Source organism: Tenrec ecaudatus, chromosome 2 (genome assembly GCF_050624435.1).
Source record: "Tenrec ecaudatus isolate mTenEca1 chromosome 2, mTenEca1.hap1, whole genome shotgun sequence".
Lineage (NCBI taxonomy): Eukaryota > Metazoa > Chordata > Mammalia > Afrosoricida > Tenrecidae > Tenrec > Tenrec ecaudatus.
This window is the reverse complement of record NC_134531.1, coordinates 143,699,863-143,715,454: the sequence shown is the minus strand read 5'-3', so window position 1 is coordinate 143,715,454 and position 15,592 is coordinate 143,699,863. Positions and strand designations below refer to the sequence as shown.

General features: G+C 46.7%; 1 protein-coding gene across 1 annotated transcript in view; it reads left to right on the top strand.

The window, feature by feature from the left end:
* KLHL3 (kelch like family member 3) overlaps positions 1–15,592 on the top strand; it is a 137,373-nt gene that overhangs the window by 33,537 nt on the left and 88,244 nt on the right. The window contains exon 4 of the mRNA XM_075541593.1: positions 7,294–7,415. Within this exon, the coding sequence (XP_075397708.1) occupies positions 7,294–7,415 (122 nt within the window). The remainder of the gene's footprint in view (positions 1–7,293; positions 7,416–15,592) is intronic.

Here is a 15,592-nt window from a genome sequence, read left to right as displayed (position 1 = left end):
CAAGTAAAAATGACCTGCAACCAAGCCTTTCGATAGGATTTTGGTGTAGATCCTTTCCGATTTTATGCTTATAAATGGATACGCAGAATACACTTTTTTGCATCAATAAGTTGACCTAATGTGTAGCTTAATAGTCTCCCTTGACTTTCTGATGTCCTTACCTAACAGAACCCCGCTGTTACTCCTCCTGCCTCCCTAACCCCCCCTCATCCTTCCTCACTGCCCACGCTAATTGTTTCCACAGTTTCCAGAGGGCTTTTCTTTTGTTATCCTAAATGAAAAATTATTTCCTGATTGGTTAGAAATTATAGTCTTTCTACTAGTTTGCCAGTATAAATAATGTTATATTGGGCATCTTTGTACCTTCATTTTTATTTATGTTCCTCATTTCCTTAGAGTGTATTTCTAGCATAAGAGAAGCTTCGTTCAGGGCCGTGCACATTTTAAGACACGTAAGACGAATGCCAAGGTGCCCTCCAGAATGCTTGTACCAGTTTGTGCTCCCATCAGCAATGGATGAAATGTGTGTGCTGTTTTAAGTTCCTGGCCTTGTGAGCCCCAGACATTTGCATCGCCCCTGAGTTGACTCCGAGGCTGCCACTTTCACGGAGGCAGACTGCCCTGCCGCCTCTCCCCTGTCGCACTGCTGGCCAGTGCAGTAAGCAGTGGAGGGGCGCCGAGCCACAGAAGGACACAGCCAAACAAACCAGAAACACGGCAACATTTTATTCTAATGATCAGGTTCAGGTTCAAAATACATGAAATGAGTCATGAAAAGCCCAGCTGAGTCTTTTGAAGTCCGTTGCTGTTTGCATGTCTGAGGTCAATAGGAAACGAAAATACACGTGGTTTTCTTCTGACTTGAGTGAGTATGTTCCTCTACTCAGGCTCAGTGTGGTTTTATTTATTTTTGTGCTTTGAATTCACGGTGCCCAAGTGAGCTATGGTGGTTCCAAACACCAATTCCTCACTCCTTGACGGCGGTGCCCTGCCTGTGAAAACTTGGTATACATGTGGACCAAAGGTCCAAACCCCGCCAGCCTAGGAGGCCTGGGATGGCAGTCTATGTAGCTAGCCACCCTCTTACAGCGTAGGGCGCCTGGAGAGCCCGTTTCCCCGATTGGCCTGGGACGCTTCAGCTGCCACGCCGGCACCTCCATCCCCAGGGGAACGGTTTTTCCCAGAAGAGCACAGTCCATTTTGCTTTCTTTTAATCATGCGTTCTACAATGAGCCCTGTGTACTGTGGCGTTTGCCCTCCGTGTATGTCCCTGACTCCATGCCAATGAATTCCTTAAAAAAGAACCCCCCCATTTTCCACCAAGTTCAACTGACAGTTCACACAGACAGTGTTTCCCGCCTATCTTGGAGAGAAGAACTGGGGTTTTAAAGGCTTGTGCACAGTCATTCAAGGTGCGCCCACTAGCCCCCCTCAGCTGGAGGGAAGGTGGTAACGAGCAGAGACGGGGGCAACAGTCCAGACGACGGACGGACGGTGCCAGCCCCGTCTCCGCAACCCTGAGATGGGATGAACTACGGGGCGCCTAGCTCCACCACCAGCTGCTCTGAAAGGGGTCACATTAGAAGGTCCTGGACAGCATGGGAGAAAAATGTGGACAGAACCCAGTACCACGAAAGAGACCATGCTTACAGCTCAGCTAGAGCTTGGCAGGATCCCCAAGATAGGGCCCTTAGTCATCCTTCCAGGTCTGAAACTGAGTTCTCCTCACATTAAAATAATCACCATTTTAGGTCAAAAGGGCAATGTTTACCTCAGGACAAACTTCAGAGGGCTAGGACAGAAAGGGAATGGAAACCAGAAAACACACAGAGGAAGTGGGATAGGCATCGAAGGGATTGCAGTTGGGTGAGCTGAAACGAATGTAGATGGACTGTTGAATATGCAAAACTGATGATGTACCAGGGAAGCCTTTACCCAATTTACAATAAATTTTTTAAAAAGAAATAAAACTAATTTACTCTGTTAACTTTCGCCCAAACGATAATAAAAAGTTTATTTAAAACTCCCTCAATGTAGAGGAACTGAGACCTCATAATATAGAAGGGGGTCATATAGCACTCGGTGATTGACTTGTTGCACTAAGGTTTCCAAGACCACCCATGTCACGAAGCATGACTCAGACTGCACTTCTCTTTTTGGGGGAGTGGTGTTGAACGTGTTGTTCGTGCTGAGGCGTTTTGAAGAAACGAACTTGGCTTGTGGTTTGACAGAGGACTCTGTAGTACCGGGAAGGAAGCCCTGTTTTCTTATAGCCACTGTGAACTTCCCAGTCAGGTTCACCAGGCTGACTAACCTGGATGGGGTTCACCGTGTCTGGGTTGAGAGTAGATGAGGCTTGAAATCCAGTAGGGGATCACCGTTGGTAAGAAAGGCTTGGCGAACGTTTGTGGAGTTGGTGACGTGGAGGCCTTGCTGATTGCTAGGGATTGCACTGGGAGACCTTGACTCTAGCATAAACGGTGTGTGGGAAAGTCACTTAAATCCGACGAATTTTAATTTTCTTATCTGTGACATTAGATGACTAACAATTAGGAGAAATGCAGGTAATGGGCACAAGGCATCAGGTGCAGATACATGCTTAATAAAGTAGCTTCTTCTTATTTGCGGAGCACTTTACTGTTTGCAAAGCGCCTGTGGATTTTGAGAGGCGCTGTCATGGTGGTGCCCTGCTGGTGGTTAGGATGCGCCGAGCATCTGACGACACGAGGCTTTCGCCCCTAACTTGGAGCCCTACTTGGCATTCCTCTCAGGAGAGATTGACATGCGACATAGACCTTAGTGTTAAGCTCTCGCTGGCAGCCCACATGTTAGGATGTAGACAGATGGGGATTCGCAGAAAGAAGGTTTAAAAACCATCTCCACACCCATGAAGGATACATGCATTCTTTCTCAGAACATAAAGCTAAATGGTAGCAATACCAAATAGTGGGTGAAGGGAGACGTCGACAGTGTAAGCTATGACAAAATAATGACTTGTAAATTATCAAGGGGTCATGAGGGAGTGGGGAGGGGGGAGGAAGGGGAAAAATGAGGAACTGATACCAGGGGCTCAAGTGGAAAGCAGATGTTTTGAGAATGATGATGGCAACAAATGTACAAATGCGCTTGGCACAATGGATGCATGTATGGATTGTGATAGCGCTGTATGAGCCCCCAATAAAATAAAATAAGAATTCAAATTAGCGAGGAAGAATTCTATCATTGGAGGACTCTTGAACACACCCTTTTCTTACCTTTAAGGACAAGAAAATTTTGTAAGGGAGGTTTGCGGGTTTAGCGACAGTTCTTCAGCACGCTCTGCCAGACAACCAACTCATTTCTCATTCTTGAGACTTCTTTTGCTGAATACTAGGGTCAGGCCTTATAACCATGACCTGAAGAAGATCAACTAAGGATTTTCTCCACCTCCCAAGTCTCCTGTGACGGTGAAAACAGCCCCCTTTCATCCTCCAAGCCCTGCCTTGATGTCTTTCATCTAAAAGACTTGATGGAGGCTTAGTATGCTTGCTAGCATCTGGACCTCTGTCTTGGACACTTACCTGTGGGATTATTTGCTGTCCTGGGTTCTCCTGATTACCAGAGATTGCTTGCTTAGGTGCAGGGCCCTAAGGTAGAGTCTGAGAACCCAAAGGTGTTTCAAGACATAGTTTCTTAGTCCAGGCCACCATCACCTTTTATCTAATTTACTGTAGCAATCTTCTCATTGGTGAGTGTTGGGCTTTTAACCAAAACGTTAGCAGTTCGAAACCATCAGCAGCTCTGCAGTAAAAAGACAAGGTTTTCTAGTCCTGAAAAAATTGTAGTCTTGGAAACCTACAGGGTCGCTTTGATTGGAAGTGACTCGCTGGCAGTGATAGGGACTTGATGTAGGACATCCAAAACTTCAGAGCTGCATAAAGAAGCAGGAAAACCATCTCCCAACATCATGTCCACATCTAGAAAAGTGTGTCTAGCAGCTAGTTGGAGTTAGCTAGCTAGAACACAGACTCCTTGCTCACCATTTCAGAAGTCTCCACTTCTTTTACTCTGAAATTATGAAGACCTGACGTGGCTCCTGTAGCTGACCCCACAGAGAGCCCAGGCTCTGTTCTCACATCCACACAGAGCTCCCCCTCATTCTGTTCTTCCAAGTCAAGTCACACTTGCTTGTTGTGCTTTTTCTTTCCTCCTTAAATTGTATTTGTTGTTGTTGTTTCAGATACACCCAGCCAAAACATACAACGATTTAACCTTTTCTACAAGGACACTTTTGACTTTGGTTATGTTCTTCGAGATGTTGCGACCATTCTCTCCCTCCTTTTGTGAGCTGTTCCTCCCTCATTCACATCCACGCACTGCTCCCAAGGTTCCTGCCTAATCTCTTTGAGCTGCTCTTGTCTATTTGATCCTATGTAGGCAGTTCTTAGGGAGCCCTGGTGGTGTAGTAGTGATTACATGTTGGGCTGCAGTCTGCAAGGTCAGCAGTTCGAAACCACTAGCTGCCCCATGGGAGAAAGAAGGGGCCTTCTACTCCCGTGAACAGTCGTAGTCTCAGGAACTCACAGGGGCAGCTCTCCTCTGTCCGTTAGAGTTGCCATGAGTTTCCATTAACTCTGCTGGCAGTGAGTTTGGCTTGGCGGTTCCTAATGCTCAGGGCTGACCTTTATATACTTGGTAAGCTAAACTATCGCTCTGTTTTAAAATGACTTAAGAAGGTGTTCTGGTTTAAGGTTTAAAAATTATCTTCAGCGGTTCATACATCCTCTGTGGCCCCATTAGTTTTGTTTTCTAAGGCTCAAGCTCTTAGAATTGATTATCTTTGCTTAGTGTTTGCAATGTAATTACCTACTGGACCCTCTCTAACTAACTTTTAAACAGCTGTTTGGCAAGATGAGTTTAACTTCCATTTCTTTGGGCATGCATTCTTCTGTTTATATGTCTAGGAGTAAACTCAAGAGAGAGAGAGAGAGAGAGAGTGAGAGTGAGAGAGAGTCTGGCTTGTGGCTAAGGGAGAAATCCTGTTACATTTTTCTCTTTCTGCTTCTTCATCCTGCTCCTATGATCTTCATGTTGAGCCCTTTCATTGGTGGCCCATCTTCTACTGCCAAAGAGAAATGAAAATTGAGTGGAGTTTCTGGTCACGGGGGCAGGCAGGGCTTGGAATGTTTTTTGTCTTGTTTTTCTTATCTCCCTTTCTCCCCTGTTACAGAGCCACTCAGAGCTAGAACTGTGTCATGATGGGGCTGTGGTCTGGTGGAGGAATCTTGTAGGGTACGTGCAGCTTGGAGGTGGGTGTCTTCAGCCCACATGCTGTACTGCACTTTAGTTTCCTGGCTCTGAGGTACAGATTCCACAGAAAGGAAACAACCGCCCCAGCTCTGTTTTCACATTCACACCGGGGCTTCTGAAGCCCTTGTTTCTTGCAGGCACATTGCCTTTTACTTCCGTCTGCAAAGACACAAATCTTCCATCTCGTTGCCTTCTGCAATCAGCAGCTCATGCTGAATGAGCCTGATGCCAGGCAGACCTGTGTGTCGTGGATGGAGGGGAGGCCGAAGTGAGGGGGCCTCACTGTGGAAACGTAGTGGTGCTGCTGCCCTAGGTCACTGGCCCACGTTGGCTTTTTCGTGGACTGTTTTCAAGGCCTCCCAACTGGTCTCCCTATTTCTGATCCAGTTTCACTCTGAACTCAAAATTTCATTCCAAAATACCCAGATGTTAATGTCACTCCTCTCTTCAAAACTTTTCAATGATGTGTGGTTATCTTCAGGATAAAAATCCACATTTATTTGTATGGTTTCCTGGGCTCTGTGAGTCCTGAGCCTGATCTGCCTTCCAGATCTCTTCCTCTCATTGACACCCTTGTGTACCAGACTCTCACCATTCCCCAAAGTCACCATTTGGGGTCTTTCCACCTCTGCGTGATTGTTTCCTACACCCAGATCATCCTTTCTCACCTTTAATACCTGCTGAACACTTCCCCATCCTTTGATACCCAGCTCAAATGTCACTTCCTACTAGGATGCCTTGCAGGTCTGCCAGGTGGGGTTTGTTGCTCCTCTCTTTAAATTTAGTGCAGTGGTTGCCAATGTGGGCCCTGGAGTCAGACTCCTGGGTTTCAGTCTCATTCTGGCCCCTTCTTACATGTGTGACTGTCAGCAAAATAGATTACCTATCTGCAAAATGGGGACTAGTCTTAATGAACCTCATAGATAGTTGTGAATATTACAAGAGGCAATAGTTAAAAGTGTTTGGTACAATGCCTAGCCATAATCAGCTAAGAATCTGGTGGCTGCTGAATCAACTCTAATTTAGGACAACCCCTGTGTATGTCAGAACAACATTGTGTTCCACTGGTTTTCAATGGTTGATTTTTTTTTTTTTTTGCAAGTAGAATGCCAGGCCTTTCTTCTGGAAAGGTATCTCTGGATGGACTCCTACCCTCCAGCCAGCTGAGTGTGTTAACTATTTGCAGCACCAGGGGCCATCATTCCTATAAAACCAAACTCACTGCCATCGAGTCGATGCCCCTGTGGGTTTCCAACACTGTAGCTGTTTATGGGAGTAGAAAGCCCCATCTTTCTCCCTCGGAGTGACTGATGGTTTTGAACTGCCGACCTTTCGGATTGCAGCCCAGTGCATAACCTCTGTGTCACCAGGACCATTATTAGCGCTCAATAAATGCTACTTTTTGTTGTTGCTGTTATCATAGCGTGTAAACTTTTACACTTAAAAATAATAAACAGCTTTATCGGGACATAATTCAAATATCATGCAATTCAATAGTTCAGTCAGATCAAGAAGAGTTGTGCACTCATCACCCCAGTCAGTTCTAGAACATTCCTTTTTCTAGTATTCCTTGCTATCAGCTTCCTCATCTCGCCATCCTTTTACACTTCTGCCACCTATATTTTGGAATTTTTTTTTGCATTTCAGTGCCCATTTCAGTCAGGTGCTGTGTCTGGTTTGCTTTGCCTGGCCCTAAGTGGAGCAGTCCACTGTAAGTGCTGGTGACCGGAGGTACTACACAGATTTGCCCCCAACATAGAATGAGCATCTGGTAGAGAGAGGAATGCTTCTACTTTGATTTGCAAATGATCACAGGCCCAAAGTTGATGCGATCTGGGGTCGGTTTGCTCGTTTAGTCTTTTCAGTGCAAGAAATCCCCGATACTGCCTCCTGGAACACAGACAATGCTTTTATGTTGCCAACACAACACAGGAGGCCACGTGAAAGCTAAGCACAGTGTCGGTACCAAGTTCATGGCCATTTTGTTTGAATTTTGAACTTCAGGTGACATGTCTGAGAGTAAAGCCAAGAAGATTGAAATCAAGGATGTGGATGGGCAGACTCTGAGCAAGCTGATTGACTATATCTATACTGCTGAAATTGAGGTGACCGAAGAGAACGTCCAGGTAAGCCTAGCCCTAGCCAATAGCTCTGTGTACTGTACAGCTGGTGTCCACCCCTTTCCATGCATTATTTTTCCCGCCCCCTCACCCCCTCATGACAACAACTCACTGTGTAACTGAAGAGGGAACCAGGTGACTTGCTTTGAGTCCACACGCCAGTAGGTAGGTGAACTGGCCCTCAAACTGATGCCTGCCCGACCCTGATGCCCGTGCACTTTACCTCTAGGCAATATCACCTCTGAGTGAGTTTGGGCTTCTAGAGGAGAAAGTCTCTAACTTACGCCACTGCAAAATTTTGGTGAGGGAAGAATAAGAAGCCTGCGTGGCCCAGGTTCTCTCCTCCTCGTTTCTTATCTCACGTGTTTTGAGTATTGGATTGTGTGGCTCTATGCTTTGTTCCTGTTCTAACACAGTACATCAAACGCCTCTGAGCACCTGCAGGTGCCAAGCACCCGGACCGAGCCTCAGTAGGGCTCAGGTGGTGAATGTACTGTCTGGACCCTTGTCCTCCACTGCTCCTTTCAGTGCCCCACCTTCACCCTCAGAACTCTGGGACCATGAGAGAAAAAGGAGAGGGCAGCAAAGAAAGACTTTCCCCAGACGGTGCATCTGCCCTGTGAGACCATGAGGTGTCAGTGTCATCTGCAGGGGAGAGGTTGAGGCTGTGGTCCTCTCTTGAGCCCCACATATCACTGGGATAAACCAGACAAAAGATACACTACGTCATAATCTTAAGGATGTCACTATTTAATTAGAGTTACATAAATTAATGTAAAGCAGTTTAAGCACACTATTGCCTTAATTGGTTATTGTGTGGCAGCTACCTCTCTAGTGACCAACATATGTCTCCCTGATCTAGACCACGACTCGCGTCCCCAGCCTCATGCGTCACTCTGACACACTGTGGTGACTGGCACACTATGATGCTAGAAGCTGTGCCAACAGTATGCTAGGTGCCAGCAGGGTCACCCCAGCGGACAGGTTTCAGCAGAACTTCCAGACTAAGAACAGACTAGGGAGAAGAAGTAGCCTGTCCACTTCTGAGGGATTGTTGGCGGAAAACCGTACACACAGCAGCAGAGCATCGTCAGACCCAGTGCCAGAAGATGGCCCCTCGGGTTGGAAGACCCTCCAGATCCCATCAGGGAAGGGTCGCCTTCTCAAAGTAGGGTTAACCTTGATGTGCAGAGAGCAGAGTTTTGGGGTCTCATTTGCTTACAGGGCAGGACTCGAGGAGCAACAGCTGCCAACCTCCATTAGTAATTGTTATGAGCGATGAATGAACTTCAAATCTAGGAAACTTTGAAGTTGTCAAAAACGAAATACAATGCATCAAGAGTGATTTCCTGCTGAAGTGGGTTGGTATTGGCCATTTTGGGTCAAGTGATCACATAGTTCACTATGCTAAAAACGGCAATCGAAGAGAAAGGCTTTCTTGTTCAGAAAGAACATTTCAAGAGCTAGCTGCCTGTGACAGGATACTAGCCGTACACCTGCGAGGAAGTCTATTAATACAACTATTCTTCAAGTTTACCCAGAAGCCTTTGACGATGGTGCTGAAGGTCAAAGAATTATACCAACTTCTTCAGGCTGAGATTGATCAAACATGCAATCAAGATGCATTGATAATTATTGTCGGTTCCAACAAAAGTTGGAAACAGGAAGGGTCAATACTTGGAAAACATGGCTTTGGTAAGAGAAACAAGCTGGAGATCACACATTAGCAGTTTGCAACACCAACTTCATCGCAAATTCTTTTTCTAACAGTGTAAAGGGCTAAGGTACATGTGGAGCACACGAGAACCAAATCGACTACATTTGAGGTAAGAGCCCATGGAAAATTGCAATATCAGCCAAAACAAGGCTGGGGACGACTGTGAAGTAGACAGATTGCTAATATACAAGTTCAGATCGAAGCTGAAAATAAAGCCCATGAGAACCAAATATGACTTTGACTGTATCTATTTGAATTTTCAAGAACATTTCAATAACAAATTTGATGCATTGAACACGAGTTACAGAAGATCTGATAAGTGGAATGACAATAAGAATATCATACATGATGAGTCAGGGTGCAGTTTAGCACTGATGAAACATTCAACTTTTCTCTAGTTCTTTAATGCTTCCTCCCCTCCCCCCGCCCCACTGTCACGATCCCAATTCTACCTTAAAAATTGAGGCAGACCAAAGGATGTACACAGATCAGAGCTGGAGACACAGGGAATCCAGGATAGCTAACCCCTCAGGACCAATAATGACAGTAGAAGAGGGTGAGAGGAAGGTGGGGGAGAAAGGGGGAACTGATCGCAATGATCTACATATAACCCCCTCCCTGGGGGATGGACAACAGAAAAGTGGATGAAGGGAGACATTGGCTAGTGTGAGACATGACAAAATAATAAGTTATAAATTATCAAGGGTTGGTGAGGGGGGTGGGTGGGGAGGGAGGGGAAAAATGAGGAGTTGATACCAAGGGCTTAAGTAGAAAGAAAATGTTTTGAGAATGTTGATGGCAACAAATGTACAAATGTGCTTGATACAATGGATGTATGTATGGATTGTGTTAAGAGTTGTACGAGCCCCTAATAAAATGGTTAAAAAAAGATATCATACACGAAGAAAGTGGAAGGTCATTAAAAAGACAAAGGAGAGACCAACGTGGGTGTCAGAAGAGACTCTGAAACTTGCTCTTGCATGAAGAGAGGCTAAAGTGAAGGGAAGATATGAGGAATTAAAGGAACTGAACAGAAAACTTCAAAGGGCAGCCTGAGAAGAAGATAAAGTCAAGTATTTTAGTGAAATGTACAAATGACCAGGTTTAGAGAAACATTTCAACCTCGAATTGGCAAAATATTAAATGTTTCAAGAACCATTAAAAGAAGAAGGAAAGAATACACAGTCACTGTACCCCCCCCGCCCCCCCCCCCCAAATATTGTGGTCAATGTCCCACCATTTCACGAGGTCGCCTAGGATCCAGAGTCAGGGACATTCAGGAAGAGGTCCACAAGGCTCTTGGAATGGACAGAATACACTGAAAATGCTTTACCAGCGTGTGGAAGCACACATTTATCTACACTAGGAGATTTGGAGCAGAACTACCTGGGCGCCCTACTGGGGATCCGTATTTATGTCCATGCTGAAGCAAGGTCACCCAGCAGAGTATGGAAATTATTGAACCATGTCATTAATGTCTGCTCCATTACATCAACAGGAAGCTGCCAGACATCCAAGCTGGATTTAGAAGGGAATGTGGCAAGAAAGGTAGCATTGCCAAAGTACGCTGAATCATGGCTAAAAGCAGTGCCTACCCAAACCAGAAAGATGTGTGCTCGGTTCCCATCGGCTAAGCAAAGGCAATGAACTGTGCAGTTCTAACAAGCTATGGATCACATTGCAAACAATGGGAATTCCAGAGCACTTCATTGGAAACTGTCCACAGCCAAGACCATACGAAGGAATAAATACTCCAGGGATTACCATCAGGAAAGATGTGTGTCAGGGTGATAGCCTTTCACCATTCTTATTCTTGATGCTGAGTAGATAGTGTGTGAACAGGATTACGTGCAGAACAAGGCGACAGGATTGGAGGAAAGTTTATGAACATTCTGCAGTATACTGCAATATACAGATAATAGCCTTGCTTGTTGAAAATGGGGACGACTTGAAGCACTTGCTAATGAAAATTAAAAAAAACTGCAGCCTTTAGTATGGATTTCAAATCATTGTGAAGAAAGCAAGATTTGTCTCATCTGGACCGGTTGATAACCTGGTCATAAACAGAGACAAGATGGGAGTTCTCCTGTCAAGGATTTCGTCTTCCTTGGATCGGCAATCAATGCTCATAGAGCAACAGCCAGGAAATCAAATGAAATCTGGCTTTGGGCAAATTTGCTGCATACGACTCTTCAAAATTTCCCTGAGCGAGGAGGATGTTACTTAGACGACGAAGGTGTGCCTGACCCAAGTGACAGTATTTTCAGTTGCCTCATACGTGCGTAGAAGTCGGACAGTGAATAGGAAGACCAGAGAAGAGTTTGAATTATGGTATTGTCAAGGAATATTGAAAATACCCCGGCTTCCTGAGGAACAACAGATGTTAGGGAAGCACAGCTAGACGGCTGCTTAGAAGTGGGCTCGATGAGACTTTGTCTCCTATACGTTGGACATGTTTGCAGGAGAGACCAGTCCCGGGAAAAAGAGGTAAAGTCGAAAGGCCGTGAAAAAGAGGAGGACCCTCGAGAAGATGGATTGACGCAGTGGCTGCAACATTGGGCTCAAACGTAACAACAGTTGGAAGCGGTGCAGGACCAGGCCGTGGTCCATTCTGTTCACAGGATCTCGATGAGTTGGAACCAACTGGGGAGCACTAACAACAGTCACCATTTCCTTGTTCCGGGTCAAGGTGTTTGGGAGGCTGAATGACCATTCATGAACAGTTCATTCAGTTCGGCTCCGCCCTTTGTGGTTGGTGGTAGCTGTGCGTAGCAGAGATGCTGTTGCCTAGCCTCGTGGAGCTTACAGTGTGATCATGAAGTCAGCTCTTTGTCAAACACACCAATAATGTGCATGTGTAAATTGTGATACGTCCAAGGAGCATAAGAACCTCATACAAGAGAGGGGATTTCAGGGGAAGGGGAGGGTCTGTTAAGGGTCCTTTTAGGAGATGACTGGCAGTTAGCTGGGTGTGGTGAGTGGTACTCTTGAGGGGTTAGGCTGTAGACAAGTGTGGGGGACAGTGCATTTGAGTCAGCACAATCCACCCACAATAGACTACCAAACCAAACCTGTTGCCAATGATTCAATTTAGCAACCCTAAATCCTGTATCTGAGTCTGTAACTCTTTACCGGAACTGACAGCTTCATGTTTTTCCTGTGGAGTGGCTGGTGGGTTTTTGAACTGCTGACCTTGTAGTTAGCAGCCTGATGTGCATTCCCCAGCACCGGTAGGGCTCTTTCTACCCAGAATAGAGCCTATATTGGCCCCTGGCCCCTGAGACAGTCTCTTGGGTTGTGTGATTGCTACAGTTTGTTCCTGTTTCAGTCTTACCCATGTGCCTGTCTGAGCACCCGCAGGTGTCGGGCACCAGGACTGAGCTCAACAGGACCGCGGCAATGCATTGGTTACCTACCACGTTTCCTAGTGGAATTCCAATAGCTGAGTGATTGGGGGCAGTGAGTGCAAAGTAATTCAGTATAAATTGAATTCAAGAGTGGGAGGAGGTTGTGGAATTGTGTGATCGGAATTAGATGGAGCTAGTCAATAAAACGAATCCTGAGCCTGCTTTTAAAGAAATGATTTTAGCTTCCTTCTCTCTTTTCATTATGCATTTAATGACCTTTTTCCCCTTGTAAAGTGCTAAGTATTTGCAAACTTGGGTAATTAGATGCTCCAGTCTGCATCTTTATTGCTTGGGCAGGTATTTTATCTTTTCAACCTTGGCCTGACCCCATGGCTGATCTCTCTAAAATTAGTTTACAAATGAATTATTTTAAAGCAGATAGTCACAGCTAGTCCAGTCAGAGGACTTGGGGGGTAAATGGTTCCACACTTGCTTTTTGTGGGCTAGGTGGCAGGGGGCCAGACTGAAGGCGTGATTCTTAAATCATGCAGAGTGATGAAGCACGAATTGAGTGGGACTTGAGTTTTCATTTGAGTATGTGGGTCTCAGTTTCACCTTGCCATTAATTCACAAGGTTTTCCCAGCACAGCCCTTGGCAGCGTCCCCCATTGTTTCCTCTGTATTCAGTGACCTCTTAGAGCAGGGGTCCTCAAACTATGGCCTGTGGGCCACATGCAGTCCGCTGAGGACATTTATCCGGCCCGCTGGGTGTTTTTGCCCCATGTTGTTTTTGCACTTCAAAATAAGATATGTGCAGTGTGCATAGGAATTTGTTCGTAATTTTTTTTTTAAACTGTAGTCCAGCCCTCCAACGGGTCTGAGGGACAGTGTACTGGCCCCCTGTTGAAAAAGTTTGAGGACCCCTGCCTCAGAGTATTCAGTGATCTCCTGGGTTCTCCCAGGTCCCTGGTCAGAGGCGACAGATGAACCTTTAGAAGGTCCCTCCTCTGCTCTGCCACCCTCTGGCTTGCTTTTCCAGCCTCCTGCCAGAACTTCCCTAAGCCACTGCTGACAGCCTCGAGCATCACCTTTCTCATCTGTAAAATCCGAATAGTACCCATTCTATTGGATGGTCTTCAGCTAGACTGTTTGTGTTTAAATCTTGGTCCCACCATTCCCTAGCCGCATGACCCTGAGGAAGTTACTTCTGTAACCTCTCTTTGCCTCATTGCCTGCATCTGTGATACAGACAGAGTAATAGTACTCACAGGGCTATTGTAGGGATCAAAGAGATCTCTACAGCTCACGCACTGAGAACACACTCCGCCAGTGTTGGCGCCGGTTAAGGAGGACTAGGAAGATGGAGACGGAGTCCAGATGTGCGGAACACTTAGACGTGAGGCTCACTGAAGGTGAGGAACCGGGGAAGTGGGATCCATGGACAGGCGTGGGGAGCAGAGCCCGAGTCCATCTGGCTTTGAAGTGGCTCAGAATCCTCCTCAAGGGCAGTGCTTTGCGGTAACTTCTGCCCAAGGGGTGCCCTAAGAGCTTGGTGATACCAGAGGACTGGGCCAGGTGCCAGCTGTAGCTCTGTGTTCAGGAGTCCCTAAGGGTGCCTGGACTAACCAGGTGGAGGGAGAAGCAGCATTTAGACAGCACAGTGCTAGCAGATCATCTCAATCCTCCCTCCTTCCTTCTGGCAGACTGTTTTGTGGGTCTCATCTTATTCATTCATTAGTTCACTCGACATACATTTTCGGAGGCCTTGTCCTGTTCCAGTAGACAGTCTGGGGACAGGCACCTGAGCTGAGGGTGGAGACAGACGGCTAAGCAAGAGGGCAATCCTACGATGTGGTCGACGCCAGAATGGGGCTGTCAGGAAGCAGGAAGGGTCATTTCTGCCTTGAGGAGGGTGGTCAGGGCCGGACTCCTGCAGGAAGCATTCTTTGAGCCAGATCTTAAAGGACGATAGGGAAGTCAGGGCTGCCTACTCTGCCTGTGTTCCCAGTGTCTGAGCGTTTCTTGCGGGACCCGCGGTACGGAGGTAAGTCAAGAGGCATGACGCCCAGGCTTTCAGTTCGTGCTTGTACACGTTTAGACAGGTCTTCGAGATCAGTGGATGGTGGTAGGCAAGTTCTCTCAATAGTACACTTGCTTTGGTCCATGTAAGGTCCCGTTAAAAAAAAAAAAGCCCAAAGACCTCAAGGATGAATTAAAGTTATAGCGCCGTGTTTTTGAGATTCCAACGGCGTCATCTTGACAGTTTCTTGCAGGGCACAGGATGAATGCAGGGACTTGTTGGGAAGAATTTTCAAGACAGTGGAAACGGCTGTTTCATCACGGTGTAGATCACAGAATGCACTATTCCTTAGTGGGGAAGGGCTAGAGCGATGGAGGTGCTGGCTTTAGGATTGCGCAAACCTAGGTGGTGGCTGTGTTGAGAAGGAATCGCTCCACAGTTTGGTGTTTGGCTTGAAGGAAGCGTTGTAGGATGTGTGCGGAGTGGTCGCTGTGAGTTAGAAGCCACTCCGTAGCTGTGATGTGAGTTTTCTGAGTGTGTGAAGGGGGAGGCTTCCGCACGAGGCACGGCATGCGACCTTCAGTTGAGGAGCTGTGAGCCTTTCAGAGCCATGTGGTGCATCCATGGGTCTTTTTCCTGCGGCTTCCTCACTTGAAACTGGCTTTGACCTTGGGGAAAACAAAACCCCAAAGGTTGGGAGGAAGGGATTCTTCTCCACGCTCTCCGTACATGCTGAGGTGGTGCTGGCCAGGCGTCCACTCGAGCAGTATCTGCTGAGGTTTGGTGCAGTGAACGCCCGGGGCTCTCACATACGCCTGAAAAAGCAGGACCAGGAGCCTTTGAGCTTTGATCCAGGGGCTACGGGCAGAGCTGTCCCTGTAACTTCTTCTAGACACAGACCTTGCAGAGACCAGGAGTGGCCCTCCCAGGGAGCAGGTGGGTGGAGGTGACAACAGTCGTGGGAAGAGGCTTCAAAACGTCTGTGGAAAAGTCCATGATCTCTTCGTTCCATTTTCCAAGAAGAGCAGGCATCTGATGGTTTCTCTGAACTAAGCGTGCCCCATCGGTGGGAGGTGGCAGAGCACACCCTCTTTTGACT